The 24,334-nt window shown below is 43.6% G+C and overlaps 1 protein-coding gene across 1 annotated transcript in view; it reads right to left on the bottom strand.

Annotated features, from left to right (window-relative positions):
• Positions 1-6,628: 6,628 nt before the first annotated feature.
• STIM2 (stromal interaction molecule 2) overlaps positions 6,629-24,334 on the bottom strand; it is a 146,661-nt gene continuing 128,955 nt past the window's right edge. The window contains exons 6-12 of the mRNA XM_030564274.1: positions 20,049-20,226; positions 19,075-19,252; positions 18,174-18,341; positions 17,835-17,935; positions 17,302-17,540; positions 14,310-14,538; positions 6,629-12,150 (exon numbers count right to left, since the gene is read on the bottom strand). Of these exons, the coding sequence (XP_030420134.1) occupies positions 11,670-12,150; positions 14,310-14,538; positions 17,302-17,540; positions 17,835-17,935; positions 18,174-18,341; positions 19,075-19,252; positions 20,049-20,226 (1,574 nt within the window). The 3' untranslated portion in view covers positions 6,629-11,669. The remainder of the gene's footprint in view (positions 12,151-14,309; positions 14,539-17,301; positions 17,541-17,834; positions 17,936-18,173; positions 18,342-19,074; positions 19,253-20,048; positions 20,227-24,334) is intronic.

Here is a 24,334-nt window from a genome sequence, read left to right as displayed (position 1 = left end):
TAACCATTAGGAAAGGAATAGGATAATTAATATGTCACTATACAAATCCCTGGTAGGCCCACACTTTGAATACTGCCTGCAGACCTGGTCCCCACATCTCAAATATATATTAATATTATAGATCTCTATCACATATCCCATTAGTCATCTCTTTTCTAAGATGAACAGCATAATGAGAGGTAATGGGACTGCTCCCTTAGAAAAGAGATGACTAATGGGGGATGTGATAGAGGTCTATATAATCATGAAAGTTGTGGAAAAAATGAATAAGGAAGTGTTATTTATCCCTTTACATAACACATGAACTAGGGGCTACCCAATGAAATTAATAGGCATCACGTTTAAAACCAACATAAGGAAAAACATGGTTACCTACTTTCTCATAACTTGTTCTTTGAGATGTGTTGCTCAGGTCCATTACAAGTAGATGTGTGTGCGCCCATGCACGGTCGTTGAAAGGTTTTTCCCCTAGTGGTGTCCATCAGGTCGGCTGTGGAGCCTCCTGAAGTCGTGCCTTCATGGCGATGTATATAGGTCTCTGCTGACCTGCTGCCCCTACAGTTTCTTCTTGCCTAATACGCCAACAGAGGGGAAGTCAGGTGGGTCTTGGAATGGACATGAGCAACATATCTCTGAGAACAGTCACGAGAAGGTAGATAACTTTTTTTAAATTCTTTGAGTGCTTGCTCATGTTGATTCCAAGTAGGTGACTCCCAACCAACTCCTAGTGGAAGGTGGGTCACCAACTGCAGCACTGCTCTACCAAATGTGGCATTGTCTCTGGCCTGATGTGTAATGGTGTAGTGCAACGTAAAGGTGTGGATTGACGACTACGTTGCTGCCCTGCCACTTGTTCCAGGAACGCCACTGAAGATGCCTGTGCCCTTGTGGACTGTGCCGTCAGCGTGGGGGCAGGTATCTTTGCTAAGTCATAGCATACCTAGATACAGGACATGATCCAAGAAGAGATCCTTTGGGACCAAACTGGAAGCTCCTTCATCCGCTCTGCAATTGCAATGAAGAGTTGAGTTGATTTCTGAAATGGCTTTGCTCTTTCCATGTAGAAGGCTGATGCTTGTCTGACATCCAGGGAGTGGAGCATTTGTTCCCGGCTGCTAGCGTAGGTCTTAGGAAAAAAACAGGAAGAAAAATGTCCCGGTTCATGTGGAACTGCAAAACTACCTTTGGGAGAAAAGTCTAGGTGCAGTGACAACTGCACCTTGTCCTTCTATAAGACAGTATACAGGGGCTCAGAAATTAAGGCCATAAGCTCAGACGTCATCCTGGCTGAAGCTATAGCCACCAATAATGTTACTTTCCAGGAAAGGCAGAGAAGAGACCATGTTGCTAAGGGCTCAAAAGGAGGCCTCATCAATCTAGAGATAACCAGGTTGAGATCCCATGGGGGAATTGGTTGTCTTACTTGAGGGTACAGCCCATCTAATCCTTTGAGGAAGTGGCCCACCATGGGGTTAGCAAAACCAAAGCAACTGACCAAACTGGGGTGGAAGGCTGCGATTGTGGCCAGGTGAACCTCTACTGACAATACCAACAGACCTTGCTGTTTCAGATGCAGCAAATGGACCAGGATAAAGGGAATCAATGACTGTAAGGGTGGAGTGTCTTTTTGTAATGGAGAAATGGAGAATCTTTTCCACTTAGCCAGGTAAGTGGCCCTGGTGAATGGCTTCCTGTTGCTAAGGACGACTTCCCTAACAGGGTCTGAGAATGTGAGTTCCAAGGGGTTTAGCCACTGAGTTTCCACACCCTGAGATGGAGAGACTGCAGATAGGTGTGCTGGAGATGGCCGTGGCCCTGCATGATCAAGTCCGGAACCAGGAGCAAGATTATGGGCGTGCCCACCGACGGGTCTAGAAACATGGTGAACCAATGCTGGCGTGGCTCCACTGGTGCTATTAAGATAATTGATGTTCCCTCCCTTCTGACCTTTAGCAGGACCTTGTGTACAAGCGGGAAGGGCGGGGATGCATATAGCAGATGGCCCTTCCAAGGGAGAAGAGAAGTGTCTGCAAGTGAGCCCAGGAGTGATTCAGGAAGGAGCAAAACTGGTGACACTTCCTTTTGTACTTTGTCACAAATCTATTTGGGGAAACACTCACAGTTGGAAGATGTTGATCACAACATCCAGGCGAAGGGACCACTCCTGATTGTGAAATGCTGAGATAATCGGCCAGTTTGCTTTGGGATCCTGGAAGGTATGATGCTGCTAGATGTATCAAATGGGTGATACAGAAGTCCCACAGCTTGAGGGCTTCCCTGCACTGGGGAGAGGAGTGAGCAACATCCTCTCATGTTGCTGGTCAATACCAATACACATCTCCCCTCCAGATGGGCCTGGAACATCTGTCAAGCAAGGCGGACCACTCATCTCTCTGAAGTAGATGTGAAATGAAAGTTCTGCCTAGGATGAGAGGCCTTGAGTCCTGAGTCTTCCTAGGTGCGCCCCACCCATCCCTTCACCAATGCATCAGTGACTAGAGAATTGAGGTTTGGGGTCTGGCGAAGGGCACTCCTGTGTACATCGCTTGCAAGCTGAGCCACCACAAGAAGGACTTAATAACCAGAGGAGGAAGTGTAATTAACTTATCTAGGTAGTCTCGGGTTGGCCTGTACACTGTGTCCAGCCAGGCCTAAAGAAAGCAGAGTCAAAGTCTTGCATGTTGTACTACATATATACAAGCGGCCATGTGACCGAGCAGCTTGTACCTCTCGCCTCCTGAGGAAATCAGCTACAACAGACATGCACTTGGTGAACACTTGAGGGGCCACCGATAGCCTGAAGGGGAGAACCATGAACTGATAATGGGCATTGTTGACCACAAAGTGGAGGAACCACTTGTGGGACAGTACTACTGACACACGGAAGTATGTGTCTTTCAAGTTGAGGGCAGCATACCAGTCTCCCAGATTCAGGGAAGGAATAATGAAAGCCAGTGAGACCATATGGAACTTGAGATTTTTCATGAATCTGTTGAGGTTCCACAGGTGCAAAACTGGCCCTAATCCACCTTTGGTTTTTGGGATTTGGCAATATAGGGAATAAAACCCCCTTGCCCCAGAACTCCTGAGGGACTTGTCCGACTGCTGTGGCTTCCAAGGGCACTTGCACTTCATCTATGAGAAATTGCTTGTGAGAAGGGTCCCTGAAGAGGGATGAGGAAGAGGGATGGGAGGGAAGAAGGGAACAGAATTGGAGAGAATCTCTCAATTCTACTGTGCGCAAGACCCACTGGTCTGAGATAATCTGGGCCCAGGCATAGTAGAAATGAGGTAGACAATACACAAAACAGGGAGAAGGAGGCTGAAGCTTGAAATGCTTCCTTTGTGGGGCTGATCTATGGAGCCTCGGGGATTTTAATGTTGCTTCAAGTCCTATAGAGCTTAGAGTCTCTTCGTTCTGAGAACAGACCCGAGCCACGGAAGGGCAAATCTTGAATTGTTGGATCTTGTGTGGTAGGCCCGAAACCTACAGCCATGAGCTTCTTTGCATAGCGGTGGACATCATGTGGGTTGCTGAGTCCAGTCCAGCTTGCAAGGAGGTCTTTGCGATAACCTTATCCTCTTTGAGGCTGGCTCCCAAGTCAGACTGAGAATGAGCTAGGAGCAACTCACTGAACTTGGACAAAGTGTTCTAAGAGTTAAAATTATAGTGGCTGAGGTCCAGCTTCTTTGCCTCCTTAGATTTTGCGCATCGGTTCCCACTGCCCTTGCCTCTCCTTTTCATTTGTTGGCACCACTACCAGTGTGACTGGCTGAGGGTGGGTAAATAGTTATTCATGCCCCTTTGAAGGTACACAGTACTTCCTTTCCACTCTTTTGGCTGCGGGGAGAGGCAGGAGTTTGCCATAGTGTCTTGGTGGTATTTTGGATGGTCTGAATCAGGGTAGGGCCACCATTGAAGGACACTCAGATCACCATAGGATCAGTTTCTTCTGACACCTCCTCCGCCTAGAGGCTCAAATTTTGTGCCACTCTTCTGAAAAGCTCCCGGTGGGCTCTGTTGTCCATAGCTGGAAATGTGGCAGATGAGCCCACTAGTGTCTCCTCTGGGGAGGATGAGGACGATCCCCTTGGTGGCACTGGATCTTCACGACCCTCCAACACATGGGGATCCTCCCACGCTGATACTTCTTGCGTGGTGCCAGGGGCATCTGCCTCAGTGCCAGCTTGGAGATGACAGGGTGGCCTGCCTGCCTTTCCGAGGTGATTGACAGCAATCTGGAGCTCAGCCCCAGGGCTTGGTGATGTGCTCATGGGGTCCAGAAGGGCCACTGTGTCAGCATCTGCCATTGTGGTGGTCAGGTCATGGGGGGGATTTGCTGCTTCTCCTCTTGTCTTGAACAGCGACAAGAGTGCTGCCGGCTCTGCTTCGAGATGTAAAACTCCGGCTTCGACTCTGAAGACAAGTCTGACCTCTATAAGCACAGTGGTGCTGAACGAGATGGGGCTGGAAAGCGGTGCTGAGGGGAGGACGACCGGTGTTGCATCATGGCCAGTTTGCCCTTGGAAAACATGGCTCTTCTGTGTAGTGCCAGTGCTGGTTATGGCGGAGCTGTCATCACTATGAGGTCCCTGGCAGCCTCAAACGTGTCCGGGGTGGATGGAAGATCCAGCTCCTCCCTCTGGCTCCCCCACGTGGGAGACTCCAATGGAACCAAACTTGATAGATCTCTCTGTGAGGCGAGAGTCAATGGTGCCAGTTTTGCCCAAGCAGGGGCTGAATGTCCCAGCACAGGACGTACTCTGAAATTGCTTTTGCGCTCCACTCTTCTGACTGTGGGTGAATGCCCCCATCTCGGCTTTCTTTGGCTTTTGTGTGACACCAGCGAGTGCGAGCTATGCTGGGTAGCTGCAGAGATTGTCTTCAGTAGCGGTGCCGCAGGTCTCTAGATCCCGAGTCCTTTATCAGCACTACAGCCTCCCTCACTAAGGACAGACGACTCCATGAGGAGGAGAAGTTTTAACCTAAAGTCTCTCTCCTTCTTGGTTCTTGGATGGAAGTCTCTACAGATTTTAATGAGGAGTCCGGTGGCACCTTAAAGACCAACAGATTTATTTGTGCATAAACTTCTGTGGGTAAAATACCCACTTCATCTGTTAGTCTTTACGGTGCCACCAGACTCTTCATTGTTTTTGTGGATACAGACTAACTACAAAAACCGTAGAGTGTCAGTCCAGTAGGCTTCTCCCAAGCACTTTAAGCAGGTGTTGTGAAAGTCTACCCTTGGCATAGGTTTCTAGCAGGACCCGCGTGGTTTGAAGCCTTGAGACTGAGGCATGCCTTGATCCCCCAGAGGGGAAGAACATGGTGTGGGAAATCCCAACAGAAACTTAACTAAAAATGCTTAAACACTAACTTTAACTAAAAACTACTTACAGATACAAATAGGAAAAGTCCATTAGGAGATTGCTTGCCATAGCAAGGAAGAGAAGCAGCAGCTCCAAAAACCACCAGGGGTGGTAAGAAGGAACTGAAGAAGTGGAAGGTCAGCAGGGACCTATATTCACTGCCATGAATGCGCAACTCCAGGGGCTCCACACCCGATCCAATGGGTACCACTAGGGGAAAAACCTTCTGACAACTGTGCACACGGTGTGCACACACCTACCTCACACAGCGCACAGCCAATCTGCAGAACTCATTATCATGGAATGTTGCGAAGGCCAAAAGTATAACTGGGCTCAAAAAAGAATTAGAGAAGTTAATGGAGAATAGATCCATCAATGGCTATTAGCCAAGATGCTTAGGGACATAATCCCATACTCCAGATGTCCCTAAACTCCCAACTGCCAGAAGCTAGGACTGGACGACAGGGAAAAGACAATTCAAAATTTCCTTGTTCTGTTCATTCCCTCTGAAGCATTTGGCACTATCCACTCTCAGAAGACAGCATTTTAGGCTAGGTAATCCAGTGATCTGACACTGTATGGCCATTCTTATGTTCTTAATGATCCTGATTTCTGCACTTGTATTTGTTATTGAACAGTCTGGCCTATGGGATTGATTGTGGGCAAAGTAATCATTCATTATTTGCTATTTGATGTGTGATTGGTATTTCTGCTCCTTGGTTGGACTACAAAAACTTAAGACAGGAAAATACATTACCAATAAGTAAGAATGAATAATTCAATAGTGAATGCTCACTCATATATGATAGTCAGTATGACATCAAAGGGAACATTCACACACTAAAGTACTGGACTACCCAAATGGCTATTAAGAAAAGCTTTCCTTTTAATGAAAAAAAAAAAAAAAAAAAAAAAAAAAAAAAAAAAAAAAAAAAAGAGTCTTCAAAATTTGTGGCGAGAAGCAAAAACAGAGAAGGTAAGTAACTTGTTCAGTCACATGGCAGGTCAGTGGCAGAGGGACCCAGGATTTCTATTCCCCATCTAGTGCCCTAACTACTGGACAGAACTGCCTCAAGGTCCATCTCTCCAGTACTCATGGTATCATGCCTTTAGTAAAACACATAAGATAACACAAACTTTTTAGGCAGAGTAGACACAGGCCCTTCAGCGGGTTGAAATGACAAAAAGTTTATACTGTACATATTATGGGGTAACTGAAGTTGAATTAACACACACAATATTTGCACTGGTATTTTTTACTTGTCAAATTTCAGGTTTATTCAGACATTAAATGTGACACATTAAAAATCATTATCCATTTACGAAATGAAGCAAAACCATAAGAATAAAAAACAGGAAGACACTGTACAGCAAACCTCCAAGAGTGACATTTTCCTCAGAAGAATCTCAGAAAAGTGACTGTAAATGTGAACAAAGATTTAATTCCCAAAACTTAATCACTTCCAGTGATAAACCAATCACACTAATGGGAGACAGGGTAAACTTGTAATGGTGAATGAAATGTAACATGCCGCACAATGCCAAATAAATACTCCAGCTGCATTTTTTTAAAGCAGTAGTGACATGCAGTGGATTATGCAAGTACTGTGCGTGAATATATATACAGGGACGGGGGAAATCTCAGACCTTGTTGCTTGTTTTAATTTAATGGGTAAATGTATAACCTCCAGGAGCTAAGAGCAAGTACAGTGCAGCAGAGTTTGCACTTGGTATGTGGAGGTGGGGGAAGCATCAGCCCAGCATGGCAGAATTCAGAGTATTATTCTGAATTAAAGTGCATATAGTTAAACTGTCTAGGTCTTTGTTGGTTGCTACTGTACTGAAAGAAAGATTTATGTTGGTATCCAAGGACTGGCCATGTTTCAGCTTTACAAAAATATTTATATTTTTACAGGCTTGAGATAAGGAACACAGAGTCAGGCTTTAGTTGTGCTTGCCTTCCATTCAGATATTAATACATTTAAATTCAATCCACCATCCAACCTGTGATTTGGTAATAATATACATATATAAATGTACCTATACCTTCCCCCCCACCAAAGAGACTTATTGAAAATATGTGCATCTGTATTGTTCTGTGCAGAAGAGTGGGTCGGAAATATACAAGGCAAATAAAGTAATTCGCTTCTTCATCTAGTCAAAGGCAACAAACAAGCTGTTAAATCAAAGGGTGGGATGTATATGCCTTGGTTCAGGTCAGTTCACAACTTGCTAGGTTTTCATCTATATATCGTTAACAAAACAAAAAAAAGTGCTCCTGATTAAATTTACACACTTCTCCCACCACAGGTTCTGTCATAGCAATTAGAAAGCAAGCAAAATACATATGGAAAGAATTAGGTTTAAATCTGAATAAGAAAGACTATTAGGAAAGGTTTTACTTCTATGTGCCCAAGAAGCAGAGGCTGATCTAGTAGGGAGAGTGTAACAGGTACAGGCCTGTCACCCCCCAGGGCAGCATGTACTACTTCTATTCATGCTTGGAGACATTTTTGAACCCTTTCTTGCCCCCTGGAATGAGAAAGATTCTAAGTTTCTCTGCTCAAACTCTTGTACTCTACACTAATATGCACCTTCATAAGCCCTTTTAATGTCCAAAGAGTGGGACTGACTCTCCCACTGCACTAGAGGAAAGGGCATACACGCAAAACATACTTCTCTGGTGCTGGCAAAACTCAAGTTTCACAGTTGTGCAGAAAGAGTGGAATAGCATGCAAAACCACTTTGTATTTGTGAAAGAGCAAGAATTGGCTGATAAAATAAACAAGATGGTAGACAGAAAAGCTTGTTTATCTGGCAGACAGAGCAATTGGGAATACTTTAAAGGTTAATATTGTTAAAGTAACAGCTTCAAAATAAATCTTATCTAAGATCTAAAGGTGCAGCTTCAGATCACGTCTGTCTTCATGGAGAGTTTAAAGAAAGGGTCTCAAAAATGTAGATTAGGGGACAAGCACCATCTACTGAAACTTCAAACGAGAGTTGAGCCATAAACTTTGAGCATGCCAACTCATGCCAACATGAAACCCTTGCTACAGAGAAGGACTTATCTGGAGGTACACCAATAACAGTGTGTTCTTAGGCTGTCACCAGTAGAATGTTTTTGTCCATACTATCCAGAAGTAGTAACAGACACTACAGTCTCTCAAATTTAGCAGGATATAGCTACCTTTCAGAAACTCCTTCCTCTTGCAGTGTTAACCTCATGCACCTAGCTATCAGGTACATAATATGCCTAATTTTATTCTGAGCAGAAGGCACATGGAACCTGAAATAGTGGCAGCTTCTGCTGAGGAACAGTTGGAAAAGGTCAGCAAACCTTGTTTGTCCTACTCTTTCAGCAACCTTCTGCAAGAAGAGATGCAAACACACATACACAGGAGGTCCCTGGAGAAGCAGCTATGTGGCATCAAGTGATTCTCCAGACTGGCTTCAGCAAGTAGAACTGAATGCATCTCCCCATCTAACCCTATTCACTGGAAGTCTGATGGGAAAAGGCATCACCCACTGGAAAACATGTTTTAATGTAACCTGCCTGAGATATGTTTGAGTCTATACAAATATATTTATGACTATAAAATGGCATATTTAGCCTCCTTTCTCCCTACTCTGTTACTTGAGTTCTTGGATTGTAAGCTTTTTAGGGGGGCCTACCTATTTACAGGGCCTAGCACAATGGGCTCCCAATCCTGATCATGGCCTCTGGGCACCATCATAATATATAAAATAAAAAACCCTTATCTCCTACTTCAGATAATCCTCAGAGCATGATTTTAGACAGATATCTCAGGAGCCACTCTGATCACAGAGACAATATTGGCTGAGAGCGTCAGAGAGTCCTGTGCCATTCAAGGCTGTCTAGGAGGACTGGCAAGTCTCCAAGAGCACTTCAATGGTTGCCTTGCCAATTGGACTCATTGACTGTCAGCCAATCCAAATAGTTGAAGTGGAAAGACACAGTTAGCTAAGCACAGGAAAACCTGTAGGTCATTTGAAGTACACCACACCCCTCTATCTACAGGATATGGACATATGCCATATCCCTCCACAGGAAGGTTGGATTTGCTGAAGCAGTTTGCCAGGAAGAATCCACTGTCAACATCAATGACCAAAACTGAGCTTTTTCTCCTGGCAAGCAACTTCTAAAGTCTGGTTGCACTAGCCTGGAGGGCAACCAAGGTTCCGAGAGCCACCCATCTGTCTGATCAGATATTTAAATTATGAGCTTTAACAGGGTGGCATTGTTCAAAATCTTCTTTAGAAGGATAAGGGGTAATGCCTCCAGAGTAGCCAGGTTAGCAGCAGGGGTAGTGAATTATATTCTGGATAAGTCTGAGATGGCAAGCTGCCTAAACTTAACAATAAACAACCAGTAACAGAAATATGAAATAACTATGCTTAAAAGCCCCAACACAGAAGAGATGCTGCTTTTCTGGACATATTAACTTCAGTTGGTAATTCTGATATTCTTTATTTTTTCATAGGGCATAGTAAAGGTTTCTGCTAAAAATACCACCACTGTCTTGCAAATGCATATAAACAAAGAGAAATCCCATATAATGGGACCTTCATGCAAAAATAGGAAAGTTATGTATTGCTTCAAGTTTAAACAAATGGTTAAAGGTTTTGTTAATGTCTCCTTACCAGCAATCTGTTTAGGCAGTCAATGAATTCATTGTTTTCTACAGTACAGTATGTGTGTACTGGCAAGGTTTGAACTCCTAATCACAGAAGTCCAGTCACAGCAGCAGCTACTGAGGCCACTAACACAACCCCATAGCAGAACTGAAGAGATCTAGTCATCACAGGATAAATTGCTTGTGTTCACTAGAGCAAAAATATTTCTTTGGAATTCACCTCAAAGAAAACTGTTGCTCAGCAGTAAACATTTTCAGACAGACAAACGGAATAAAAAAGGCACTGTTACTCAGTACATTTTGTTCATCTAAATGTAAAAAATGGTGATGGTTTTGAACAACTAGCCACTGTTTTCCTAAGAAGGCTTCTTTGTTACCCAATGGTAATTTAATGCCTTATGATAAAAGCTTGTTTAATGTAAAAGCCTGCTTTATCTGAAGCATGTCTTGATTCTCACTTTAAAGTCTTTAAATTACACTAGTTCACAATAGTCTATGTACGTTATAAAATTAATAGACCATTTACTTCAACCAGACATGTCTGAACAACTAACTTCTCAAACTATACAAAATTAAACAGTATGAAATCCTACAAAGGGACATAAAGACATTGTTAAAAGCTAATAACAAAAATAATTTATACACTTATAAGCATAAGCAACGTAGCCTATAGCAGGTTCAACAAACAGGTCCTCAGGAATATGTCTGAAAGAGAACATCAGCTAAAATCAGAACAATTACAAGCACAAGAATGTCTCCAATTTATTATCTTTACCATACTACACATTTTCATACACCAAAGATCCTTTGTCTGTCAAAGTCTGTAAACAAGGGCTGTATTCTCCCCCTCCCCACTGTAAGCATGTGAATTTTTTAAGTCCTTCAATCAAGTTTCATTCCATCACTTGCATAAGGAATCAAGAGCTTCTTCTCTTGTTAAATTACCTATATATTTTATCATACAGCCTGCAATGCAGTAAAATCACAGTGAAAGCCCTGGGGAAAAAATGATCTTTACAGCAGGACTTGAACCGTTCTAATAATAAATGAATCTAAGGAAGCATCCCATAATAAAAGTGTGGGGTTTCCATTTCCAGAAATCAAGTCAATTAGAAATCCTAGGTTCTACTTAAAAATCCCAAAAGATCTAAAAGTGTAAAGACCCATCTCCTCAGTCATTTATAAATCGTAGTTTCACTTGCAAAGATACTTTTCCAGTCTGGAAAACAGTAGTGCAATTTAATTAGTTTTACATCTTTTAAGTTACTTAAGTTCAGTAAGTAAATGTCATAGCTCTGTGGAAAGATATGAAGATGATGTGGTAAACAAGAAATTTTGGCAAGCCCATGCAGGCTTACTAGTCCATTAAAGCTTGTCAGTCCAAAGTGGCATTTTAAAAAAGTTATCTATAACTAAAAACAAAGCAGAAATAAATAGGCAGAAAAAACTGAACTGTCTGAATTTTTGATTTCTCATTAACAGCTGGCATGATCTTTAATGTTAGGATCATTTAAAATAGTAGACAGTTGACCTACAGGGCATTCCACTATGATGTCCAGTCTGGAAGACCCAAATGGAACTTATGTTCCTGAAGTTTAGGATGCCTAACTTTGCCACTGTTATGGGTTACTTCTCTGTGCCTCACTTCGATTTTTTCTTAAAGAGGCTTTTAATTTTTGATGGCTTTTTGTTTTTCTCGCCGTTCTGGCATAGGTCCTGTGGGATGCTGCTGATCCTAGGGACAATGGAGACTTCATGAATGGGTTTACTTTCACTGCTGGCTGAGGAAGAGGAGGTGTGGTGAGGCTTTGGAACTGGGATCCCACTAGAAAGCTGGTTCATGCTGCAGGACTTCTCCAGGATGCCATTGTACACTTTGTTCGCAGGACTAAATATCATGCTTTTAGTTTCTGTTAGACCTGGGCAGTCAGGAGAACCCCTAGAAATGTCTGCAGTTAGTGATGAGGAGTCTCCTGTGGATGATTCCTCTAGCGACAGTTCCTCCCGGGATACCTTTTGTGGAGATAGAGGTTGGTACATCTCAAGACTTGAAGGAGGAGACTGTTTTCTTCCAAAGGATGAGTTTAAGGAATCACACTCTGAACCAGCATCCTGTACTTCCCTAAGTAATAGCAAAGAGAGAGGAAATCAACTGTAAGACAGAAATTGCCTTAATGAAATTAAGAGGAGAAAAAAAACAGTTTAAAATCTATGTCATTAGACTGCAACCATCCACTAAAAGTGGTAGGTAAATGCTGAACAGCTTCATTTACAATAAGAAAACCAGATCAGTTCATATCTCAGATCCACGAATAGCAGTTTTATGTATGTAACCTTGTAATCTGATACAGATGTGATAGTAATTTTAGGTATGTGTCACACTGCTACCAACTGGGCAAAAAACCAGATTAAAACTACCAGAGACCATAATAAAAAATGTATTTGATTGCCAATAGATAAAAAAGCTGAATGATTTTAATCTCAGCCAAAATAAGCATCAAGCTCAGTTCAGTCAATTGCACCTCACTATAGAAGAGCAATAACCTTGTCCAAATAAAGTATTAGCATATTCTCTTAAAAAGGATGGTTCTGGAAGAGCCATACTGAGGAATTCCCTAAGACCCAAAGAACAAAGCAGCCTGAAGCAACTAAATTAGAAGGGTATTTTCATACTGGCATAAGCTTGAAAAAAAATATTTATACAATATGAAATTTGCTTGGCCTGTGTTTTAGCTGTTAATGAAGCCAGTTCTTGTGATAATCTTAATCCTTCTGATTGACACAAAAAGTGAAAGAATAATTGTTTATTTATGAGATGACAAGATGCTGTGCTAGGATTGATTGTCATGTCAAAAATTTTGAATGAATTTACTACAGAAACAAACAGGCGGAGAAGATTAGCTGTGAAGAAACAAAACCAGTAACGGAGTAAATAAAGTTACAAAAGTCACAGAAGCAGCAGATTAATATATTTGCAAGTTAGATATCCTCACCTTTCAATATACAATCTAACTAGTCCATGTGTTACATGACTAAAGGAACTTAACTTTCTCCTAGGAGAAAGTGTAGGAACAGCAGCAAGCTCTAAAGTCTGCTTTCGGTCCAGGTTAAAGCTATAAGCACAAACTATCGGAAAGAAACTGGATTAGTTCAGTATACCCAGGACAGTGGCAGCACTGAATTAAACCTTTTGCACTGGTTAATTAGACTCCGACTTTAAGGCCAGAAGGGACCATCCTGATCATTTTGTCTGATATTCTGCACACTACAGGCCAGAGAACCACACACACCTGCAATAGACCCCTAACCTCTGGCTGAGTTACTGAACCATGAAAAGAGAAGGATTAGGAGGGATCTGATACCAGCCTTCAACTACCTGAAGGGGGATTCCAAAGATGATGGAACTATGCTGTTTTCAGTGGTGGCAGATGACAGAACAAGGAGCAATGGTCTCACATGGCAGTGGGGATGGTTGGACATTAGGAAAAAAGTATTCCACTAGGAGGATGGTGAAGCACTGGAACAGGTTACCTAGGAAGGTGGTGGAATCTCCATCCTTAGAGGTTTTTAAAGCCCGGCTTGACAAAGCCCTGGCTGGGATAATTTAGTTGGGGTCTGTCCTGCTTTGAGCAGAGGGTTGGATTAGATGACCTCCTGAGGTCACTTCGAACCCTAATCTTCTATGATTCTATAATTTCAAGTTACAGAGACTCCACCATTTACACTAGTTTAAACTTGCAAGTGACACATGCCCCATGCTACAGAAAACAGTGAAAACTGCCAAGGTCTCTGCCAATCTGACCTGGGGGAAAATTCCTTCCCAACCCCAAATATGGCGATCAGTTAGACCTTGAGCTATGGGCAAGAAAAGCAGCCAGGCACCTGGGAAAGAATTCTCTGCAGTAGCAAAGAGCCCTCTCCATCTAGCATCCCATCACTGCAACTGGGGATATTTGCTACTAACAGTCATAGATTGGCTACATGCCATTGTAGGCAGTCTCATCATACCATCCCCCTCATAAACTTATCAAGCTCAGTCTTGAAACTAGTTAGATTTTTTTGCCCGCACTGCTCCTCTCAGAAGGCTGTTCCAGAACTTCACTCCTTTATATTCACACAGTAGCATGAATAGCCCAATTGTTGTTCCATTTGGGCCCAATAACTTAATTTATATTATTCAGGTGGATACTTCATCGCTTGACATAGTTCAACCTCTAACACTTCATAACTATTTAGAGCAATCCAACCAGAGTTCTAATAATGTTTTGCTGTTTGTCATACCATTGTTTCTCAGCAGTGAAGTAAATTGCCTCTTCCTCCTCCTCAGTACGATAAAGAGCAGGGCAGCTTGACACTGACAGGATGTCAGGGTCAGGGGAATGCAAGGTATGTGGCGTATGTTGAGCACGTTGAGTATGCAGAGATTGTGGAGATGGTGGCACAACATTTCGCCTTGAGCGACACACACTACTACTTCTTGCTAATGTGCTGGGAGGCTTTACAGTGGTCCCTGGGGGTAGAAAAAAAAACAAACCATGTTAATTTAAAATTAACATAATCTACTCTGAAAATCCTATCAGCAGATTCTCTCCCTGAGGGCAGGTACAGCAGGTTAATGATTCTGGGAGCCAGTCTGCATCAGCCCCAGAGATTCTTAGAGTTCCTATGAGGCTGCTCTCAGCTGACTTTTAGGGCATGTCTACACTACAAAATTAAGTTGACTGAAGTTGACATACAGCCACCGCAGTAATGAAAGTGGTGTTTCATGTCCATGGTGCCCTTCTTCTGTCGGCGGTGCCCATCCTTGCCAAGAGCACTGCCACTGATTTACTTATGTGGGGCATTGAGAGCCCTGGGGCCGCGGGGCTCCGGCTGTGAGGCCTGGGGCAATAGGGCTGACAACCAGAGGATGTAAATAATGCCGTGTCTACACAAACATTGCATTACCCTAACTACATCAACTTAAGCGCTATGCCTCTCGCGGAGCTACAGTGATTAAGTCGATGCAGTGGACGACTTACATTGGTGGGAGCTACATTTTAGTATAGATGCTCTGTAGTGTAGACCAGGCCTCAGGTATAGTTCTTAATGGATGACAGGGGTAACAAAGCTCTGCCTTTGACCATTTGCATCCAGATTCTGACCTCTGTGCTTCCTGGGAAGCCCAAAGAGGCCAAATCTCATTTGAGAATCTGGCCCTACACGTTTATAGACTAGAAATGGTGGTGCTGAATTAGTATGAAACACAATTATTCTCATCCATTCTAATCTTGTGGTCATTCAAATCTTGCAAAAGTGAGCAGCTTTCTGAATGAGCACCAGAAGCACCACTGTTTTTAAGATAATTTCACCTAACCAAAAAGATGGATGGAAGTAAACAACCCAAATTACAATCATGAATGCTACAGTCATTAAATGTGATTTATTTTTCTAGAACTGCATTAGTGCACTCTCTCAACAGGAGTGCCAGCCAAAATGAAAGCAAGCAAAACAGGTTTGTCCAACTTCATTTGTAATGGGACCTTTTTTTCTATTCGATAATTCATTTTTCAAGATCTGCTACACCAGTCCAGACACCAGTCCATTCCTCCCTGCCGGCAGATGGTGACAGCAAAGCAAAAGAAAGGCCTGATAGGAGGCTGCAGTCGTTGCAGTTTCTGGAAACCTTCCAATCTGGTTTCAGTTTGGAAAGCATGCAGATTAGCAATGCTCTCATGTGGAAGGGGGCTAATGGAACTACTTCAAGACTCTGTGTTGTGGACGAGTTTCCACCAAGTTTTCCATACCAAGACTACTGTAGTTTGTATTGTCTCTCTTGGACAAAAAAAGGCCATGCCCAGCCAGGGGTCAAGTTTGCTTAATCAACTAAAAATGTCAGAAAACCCAAGAATTTTGCAGACAATCTGCACTTTTCTTCCTGGGATGCTGTGTTAACCTTGGATAAACTATATTCTCCCTTCCTGTGTATTAACTAGGCAGAAGTCTAAATATAAATATGTAAGCAAACAAGACAGACAAGGACAAGGCATATGTTGCATTGACCTCTACTTGCTGGAATCTCACATTCAGTTTCGTTACCATCCTACTTTCAGAGGTGAAGGTCACTGGGGAAATCACAACTTATGATGCAACTAGCAGCACCTGACCTAAACATATCAGATATCTCTGCTCCTCAGTGGGAGATGATGAGAGCATGCAAGCCAGACCAGGGAAGTAAGTTTGGGTCCAGAGGCGAAAGTGCCCTTGTTCACAGCTGACCTTTCTTCAGCACAATGTGAACATCAGACAGAGCCTACTTTTCATTTCTATTCTCTGACTCCATAGAACATAACATAAGAACAGCCATACCAGGTCAGATGAAAGGTCCATGTAGCTCCTGTGCATCTAACTCCCTTAGGAGCCTTTTAAAAATACAGTGCTGGTATTTTCAAAGGAAATTATAATCAACAAGAAATTGTAGAAGTAATTGTCCCAAAATTTTATCTCTTCTTCAGTTTGATTTTTGTGCGTGTGCTGAAACAGTCAAGTATAAGCTCATCTCAATTCATCTTCACTGTCTAGTTAATCGCAGCTACAATAAGATGGTCTCTCTTAGTGATGCAATGACTCAAGTCAGACATCACAGTGGTCTGACTCTCCAGCATGTACAATTGCCTCCCAGCACAAAAACACTCTGTTTGGAAGCTTCCTTGGACACCACCACTTTTTTGTTCCAGTCATTAAAGAATGCTTGGAAAGCTGTGTAGCACACATCCTCTCACAGAAAGTGTCATCTCTCTTCCTACCTGCTTGTCTGATTTGACAGAAACTCCTGCCCTTCCATAATGGTAGGGTGATGGGCCAAGAGCAAAGTTACAGGGTAAATTTAGGATTAGGTTTTTTCAAGTAAAATCCATGTTACCTATTTATGGTGACCAGATTGAGGTTATTCTTTTTTTCAGAATGAAGAGTAGGAGGAAATAGTTTTTACTGCTTCACTTTACCTTTATTTCAACTCCCAGCCCATTTACTGTACTTTCTATCTAATTAATAGAAGACTCATGCAGGGGCTTGTTTTCTTTGAAAATGTCCATCACTAATACCTTACGTTTTGTTCTGCTCCTGTCTCTATTTCCTGCACTCCTCCTCCTGAGGTTGCTTTTCTCCTGAATTTCTGTGCTCTAGGTTGCTCAATTTTCCCTTTACTGGTAACTCGTCTCACCGCTTGAAGTCTCTCCCCCAACTCCTGCTTCCCTTCCTCAATATCTCCCTTCAGAGTATATACACCACATACCATGAAATTGTGCAACTATTGGAGGGGTGTCTTCATCTAAGTCATCAACTCCCCCAGCAATTGGATAAGGTGGAATGGAGACTCGGGGCATCACCACCCAACTGTGATCAGAGTAGAGAGAGGATGTCAGGCTTGGTAATCCTGAGTTGTGTGCTATCTGAAAGCCACAGATCTTCTCAATCTGCTGCCATCGATAGAGACGCTCTCGCAAACATGTCGTCAATTCAGAGAGTGCTTTCCTGGAAAAATAAAAACAAAATTGAACTTAGTTACTATGTCACTGGACTAAAACTTGAATGCTGGACATAGTATGGAACAACAACAGTATAATCAGTGCAGCACTTCAGAAAGCAATCACCTATTCTTAGGAGTGTGCAAAAACTCACATTACATCATCTTCTGACAGCAGATTTTTACTTACAGTACAATAACATTAAAATGCTGAATTCCTTCATATCATTTTCTTAGTGAACTTCACTGTTTCTGGCATAAAAGAAAGCAAGGGACAATATACATCTAGTCAATGCTCTTACTTTGCTTCAAGGATTTTGTGGTCCACCTCATCTAGGGAGGAGCTGTGTGCAACATGTAATGTCCCAAATACAGTGCTTCTCTTCTTTTTAATTTTTTCTGCCTAAAATGTAGGATAAACATGAAGCCAAAGGCTGTATAAATAATGCAGATAACAAAAAATAATTTGAGAGGACAGAAAGGCAGTAAATATCTGAATGAAACAGTACTTTTATATTCTGACTGCAGAAAATTAAGTAATCAACATTCTATCCTATCTGAATATTCTATATCCAACAAAATGGACAGGTCTGTGAGTCTTTAGCACATTAACATACTGAAGTAACTCAAAAGTAAATTACCTCATCTTTAGCAATCGCTAGCTGCATTTCTGCATTTTGTCTTTTAATATTGTAGTACTGAACTTCAACCTCATGTGTTAATTGGAGCCATTTCTGCAATGCATCAGGAACAGACCAGTTACTTCTCAGCTCAAACTCCTTCTCGGCCTTCTTTAAAGCCATGCGAACCTAGCAGTCAAAAAAGATGAAAAAGTCATTGAGATAATTTTCCTAAGACTGAAGGTAAAAAGGAGTGTGCCACAAATACTGCTGTAATTACCTCTAAAACTCATTTTCCATGCAACCACGCTCTGGGATCATATAGCTCTGGCATGTGGTTCTTTGCTCTCAAGAGTAAGTTGTGAGAAGTTTCTGAAAAGTCATGCTGTGGATTTGCATATACTGTACCAGCCTCAAACTTTCTGTTCCTATTTTACCTTGGTGACCAAGCTGAAACTAACACTTACTGCTATGCCACAACTAATTTCTAATACTATACATTAGATTTACACAAAAGAAAATATAAGCAACAGTCTGGTAAAGACACCAGCTGCTTCTGTTCTGGTAGCAAGAAGGAAACCTCCTTCACAGGTCTAGTCTTGGCATTGTTTGGCCCATGTACATTATGTACAGGGACTTAAAACATGAAAAATTGTTATTTTAAATATGTTTCAGTAGCATACTCAGAGAGGTCCATACGCTTCACAAGTTTTAATAGTGGTCAATGTATATGCTTTTTCTAGGGCTGTAAAGAAATGAAAGATTCAGAAGCTTATAGGATGCTTCCAGGACAATAAACCTAGCATCACAGAAATGCCACTTGAGAAAAATAAATAAAAATACATCTCTCCAGTAAACTAAACTGCAATAAAACCAGGAAATTAAGTTAAAAAAACTGAAATGTTCCATAGTTCATAAATACCTGTACTAGCTCCTCCTCTGCATACTTGAGTCTGCTCAGCTCACATTCAGCTCCCTCCCTCAACTCCCTTAGTCGATAAGCTTCTCGTTTTGCATCATTGATTTCATCCATCATTTTGCGCTCCAGGTTTTGTTTTTCTACAGCAACATTTCTGTTTTCTTCCTGTGCCTTCTCAAGCCTTAAGAACACAATTAAGCAAAAAAGTGAGAAACTACTCAAAGAACAGTGGTTAAAGATGGAGTGTTCTGGTGAAGAATGAAGCCTATACAGATTGTATGTAACACGTTAATACAATTTGCAGCATTTATATCCAAATTCAATCATAAATCAGCCTCAAACACCCCATATCTAACTTATCAGTTTTAATGATAATCTCCTTCATATATACTTTAAGGGTATGAAAGTAGACAAAAATACCAGGCTTATAAGAAGAGTTACTGCCTTAACTATGGAGGAGGCACTCTTTCTCCATACTGGTAGAAAAACAGTAAACAATTTTCAGTGAAGGCTTGTCTGAATCTCATCTGCTCAAAAAGCTGTAAGAAAGATGCTGCAAGAAGTTTTCTTCCATAACAAACCAGGATAAGAAACAGTTTATCCCAAATTCAGCCATAATCTCCAGTAATAATGCCTGTTTCCTACATCAACATGTAAAGTAACAGATTAACTCACCACTGTCCCTTTTATATTCATCTGACCCATTTCTGTATCCATTTCTCTTTCCTTTCCATTGCTCAGCTCTCACATTACAGTTTACAATGTCAAGGAGATATTTCAACATGCCACACACAGATATGTTCATTAAGACTGCAGTTAAATGTGTGCAATGAATTGAGGAAGGTGCACAAAACTCAATGCCTGTTCTAGTCAAATTGTTATCTTTCACTTGATTGCTTTAAATGCTAAACACCATTACCTCAAAATATAAAGCTTAGACAAATCACTGAACACTTAAACCTTTTCAGTTCACATACCTCTCCTGCACATCAAGAAGGCTTTGCTCTGCTGTCTGGAGGCTTTCTAGATCTTTCATCATTTTTGTGATGTGCTCTCTTGAGGTCTTGTTCTGAGTATGTGCAAACCAGTAGCCTCCAAAACCAATCACTATAGAAATTGCTAGTACAAAATCCTTCATCCAGTTGTGAGATGGGCCTGTAAAAATAGTTAAAACAATCAAGTACCGTGCAGATTTAATAGGTGCACTATCGAAATCACTTCTTTTCAGCACATAAAAATAGTGCAACTTGGAGCTCAAAGGGAGATTCCAGATCATTTAACCAGCAAGCCCTCTCCACATCCCCACTGAAATTACTTTGGGGGCATTCTAACACAAACCCAACAGCTCTGTTGCTAATACTATATTCTATCTATGAGAGATTACCTTAAATGCTTACTGTATACTGAAAAGAATGAATCTTCTACATGATAATTACACATTGACTCTTCATTAAACATTTCTATTTCACAGGCTACAGTATAGCTTAATTCATTATCAAATTACGTGGCTAGTGAGTGCTGGGTCTGATCCTACAGTCCTCCTTCTGCATGCAAAAAAACTGTCCTTGATTTCCATGGGAGTCCCTCAAGGGAATGGGTGAATGATGGGGCTCAGACTAACCAAGTGAATTTTACAAGGTCCATATGAATCTAAAGTTTGGTTACCCAACTAAAAAGATATGGTTGTCATTTTCTTTTATATTAAAAAATAGTATTTAAAGTATCCAAAAAAGCATTTAATAAATGAACTGATGCTGTTGCAGGAATAAGGAAGCGATCTGACTTTTAAAATACTGCTTGTAACAGGTTTACAGACTCGGAAGCAACATTTGAGGAACAAAGATTCAACAGTATAAAACAGATTATAGCTTTCACTGTATACTCTATACTCCTCTCATACATATTTCAATAGGGTAATGTTTAAAAGTATTCCTGGGAACACCGTGTGCCTACTTTAAGGCCACAGATGACAACTAGCCTCCTGCCTCAGTTACCCCGTAAATAGCAACAAACAAGTTCTGACATCCCACACCACACTTGAGAGTGTACATTTAATTGGGCACCCACATTCTCCTGAGCGCAGAAAAGACGGTTACTCACCTTTGTAACAGTTGTTCTTCGAGATGTGTTGCTCATATCCATTCCAGTTAGGTGTACGCGCCGCGCGTGCACATTCGTCGGAAAACTTTTACCCTAGCAACTCAGTGGGCCGGCAGGTCGCCCCCTAGAGTGGCGCCACCATGGCGCTCCATATATACTCCTGCCGGCCCACCCGCTCCTCAGTTCCTTCTTGCCGGCTACTCCAACAGTGGGGAAGGAGGGCGGGTGTGGAATGGATATGAGCAACACATCTCGAAGAACAACAGTTACAAAGGTGAGTAACCGTCTTTTCTTCTTCGAGTGATTGCTCATATCCATTCCAGTTAGGTGAATCCCAAGCCTTACAAAGGCGGTGGGGTCGGAGTGAAATGTGGCAGAATAAAACTGCTGAGCCAGAGGCTACAGCCTCTCTTGACTGCTGAACCAGGGCATACTGCGAAGCAAAGGTATGGACCGAGGACCAATGGAGCTTCGCGACAGATCTCGTGGGTAGAAACACGAGCCAGCAAGGTGGGAGATGAAGCCTGAGCCCTGGTAGAATGCACGTTGATGTGGCTTGGGGAAATATGAGCCAAATCATAACAAGTGGGGATGTCCGCCATCACCCCAGATGAGATCCTCTGAGAGGAGAACAAGCAAGCCCTCCCTTTGGCCCGCTACCGGGATAGAGCTGGGGCACCTTAGGAAATGGTTCTGTCAGCACAATATAATGCGAGCACTCCACAGATGTCCAAGGAGTGCAACGGTTGTGCCCATTGCGTTGAACTGTGGGTAACATGAAAAGCCAAAACCACCTTACGGAGGAAAGCCGGGTGCGGTCATAACTGCACCTTGTCATTGTGAAACCTAGTGTACGGCGGAACCCCCGTAAGAGCTCTGATCTCAGAGACCCGTCTGGCCAAGACTAGGTTGAGGTCCCAGGTCGGGGCTGGGCGGCGCACCCGAGGGTGCAAGCGCTCCAAGCCCTTGAGGGACCTCGAACCCATAGAGCGTGAGAACACTGAACGTCCATCTCAGCCTGCTGGAAGGTAGAGATGGCTGCTGAGTGTATCCTCAGCGCTGATACCGCCAGGTCCTGCCGCTGAAGGCCAGAGGCAGGCCAAATAGAGGGGATCGAGACCTCAGCAGGAGCAAGATCGAGCGAATTGCAGCTGTAAAAGAAACGCTTCCACCTGGCCCGGTACGTCGACCAGGTGGAAGGCTGCCTGTCACCCCGACTCAGGAACGCAGCAGCCACCGTGAGGTGAAGAGGCTGCAGGTCCGAGTGACGAAGCCTGTCGTTGCCCTGAGTGATGAGGTCTGGGCTGACAGGCCGAGTAACGTGGTATGTCAGTGCTGCCTGGACCATTCTGGAGTGATCATGATGATGCACGCTCTGCCCCTGCGGAGTTTGAGCAGGACCTAATGAACCAGTGGGAACAGTGGGAAGGCATAATGCAGTTGGCCTTTCCACGGCATCAGGAATGCGTCCAAGATCGATTCCGAGGAGAGACCTTGGAAGGAGCAGAACACCTGGCATTTCCTGCTCTTGCGGTGAGCGAACAGGTCTGTGTGAGGAAACATCTCCACTTCCGGAAAGCGGGACGCCTCACATGGGGCAGAGTGATCACTCGTAAGGCAGGAAAGACCTGCTGAGGCAAAGAGTTAGGACGTTCCAAACGCCTGGGAGAAAGGACGTCGCCAGCTCCATCGAGTGGGCCATGCAAAAGACCCGGAAATGGATGGCCTCCTGACAAAAAGGGGGGGGAGGACTATGTCCCCCCTGAATACTTATGAAGCACCTGGTCGTTGTGTTGGCTGTAAACACCGAGATACAACGGCCTCGCAGCTGCCGCTGGAACCCCTGGCATGCCAGGCGGACTACTCTCAATTTTTGGGGCATTGATGAGGAATGCCAGCTCCCTAGAAGACCAAAGGCCTTAAGCTCCGAGGTGACTATGAGCACTCGAGCAGAGAGATGAGGCGTCCGCCGTCAGGGGCAGTGAGCCGGACTTGGAGAGGACGGAGGCGGAGCTTGGCGTGTTTGGTTACAAACTTGCGGGCAACCATGGACCCAGGAGACTGAGACAAGAACGAGCTGAGGTCGTTGGGAAAGCCTTCAGACCTCAGATGATTGTTGCCATCGCCTAAAATCTCAGTTGCGATAAGCAGGCTCCGGCTAGGTAGGAGACCAGGATAGCCCCTAGGGAGCCCAACCTCTGCGTGGGGACCAGAGTGGATTGCTCTATAATAAACAGCAGGCCTTGACCTGTGAATAAGACCGTGGCGATGCCCACGCGCTGAGTGGTTTGTGTCTCAGAGTCTCCGCGGATAAGCGAATCGTCCAGATACGGAAAAACGCATATCCGACATCAGCGACGGTAGGCGGCGACTATGGCCGTAAACCGGGAGTATTGACAGTCGGCTATAGAGCGGAGGCATCTCCCGTGCGGAGGGAAGATGGCATTGCGAAAGTACGCGTCCTTCATATCCAGGGCGGCACAGTAGCCCCCAGGAGGCAAGGATGGAATGATGGTTCCCAGGGATACCATGCAGAACTCCAACCTTATCCTAACCCGGTTGAGTCCGTGCAGGACCAAGAAGGTCTGAGACCTGTGTTCGAGTGGGGGACTAGGGCATAACGGGGGTAAAACCCCTTACCCCTTTCGTCCGCTGAAGTGGGACAGGGCTGGAGCAATTTAAAGGTGGTACCTATGCTCCATCGTGCGCAGGACCCAGCGATCTAAAAGTAACTGGGGCCATGTCAGGAGAAAGCGGGATCGGGATCCCGTCCTGCGACTGGTACACCGCCCTCCGGCGAACCTTGGAAGGTCCGTCTTTGGTCCCAGTGGTAATTGCGAGGGACCTTGACTTTGGCTTTTTAGGGGGCCTGACGTTTGTCTGCGACCACCTTGGCCTTGCCGTTTTCCAGAGTTTTGCCTCTGGCTAGGCACAGAGTATGGCGGCTGGGGCCATAAAGGCCTGCGTTTTGTCGCTGGCGTATACATGCTGAGACGCATTAGGACCCTATTGTCCAGCAGGCTTCGCAGTCTGGGGCTGTCTCTGCCGCGAAGATGCCTTTACCAACAAAGGGTAAATTCTTTCCCCCGTCCTCCAAGACGGCAGCGAACTCCAGGTGGGAGTTTTGAGGGAGAAACTCCTTCACCCAGGTGCTATAATTATC

The sequence above is a fragment of the Gopherus evgoodei genome, chromosome 5 (genome assembly GCF_007399415.2).
Source record: "Gopherus evgoodei ecotype Sinaloan lineage chromosome 5, rGopEvg1_v1.p, whole genome shotgun sequence".
Classification (NCBI taxonomy): Eukaryota; Metazoa; Chordata; order Testudines; family Testudinidae; genus Gopherus; species Gopherus evgoodei.
The sequence above is the reverse complement of the archived record's forward strand: the minus strand, read 5'-3'. Positions and strand labels throughout refer to the sequence as shown.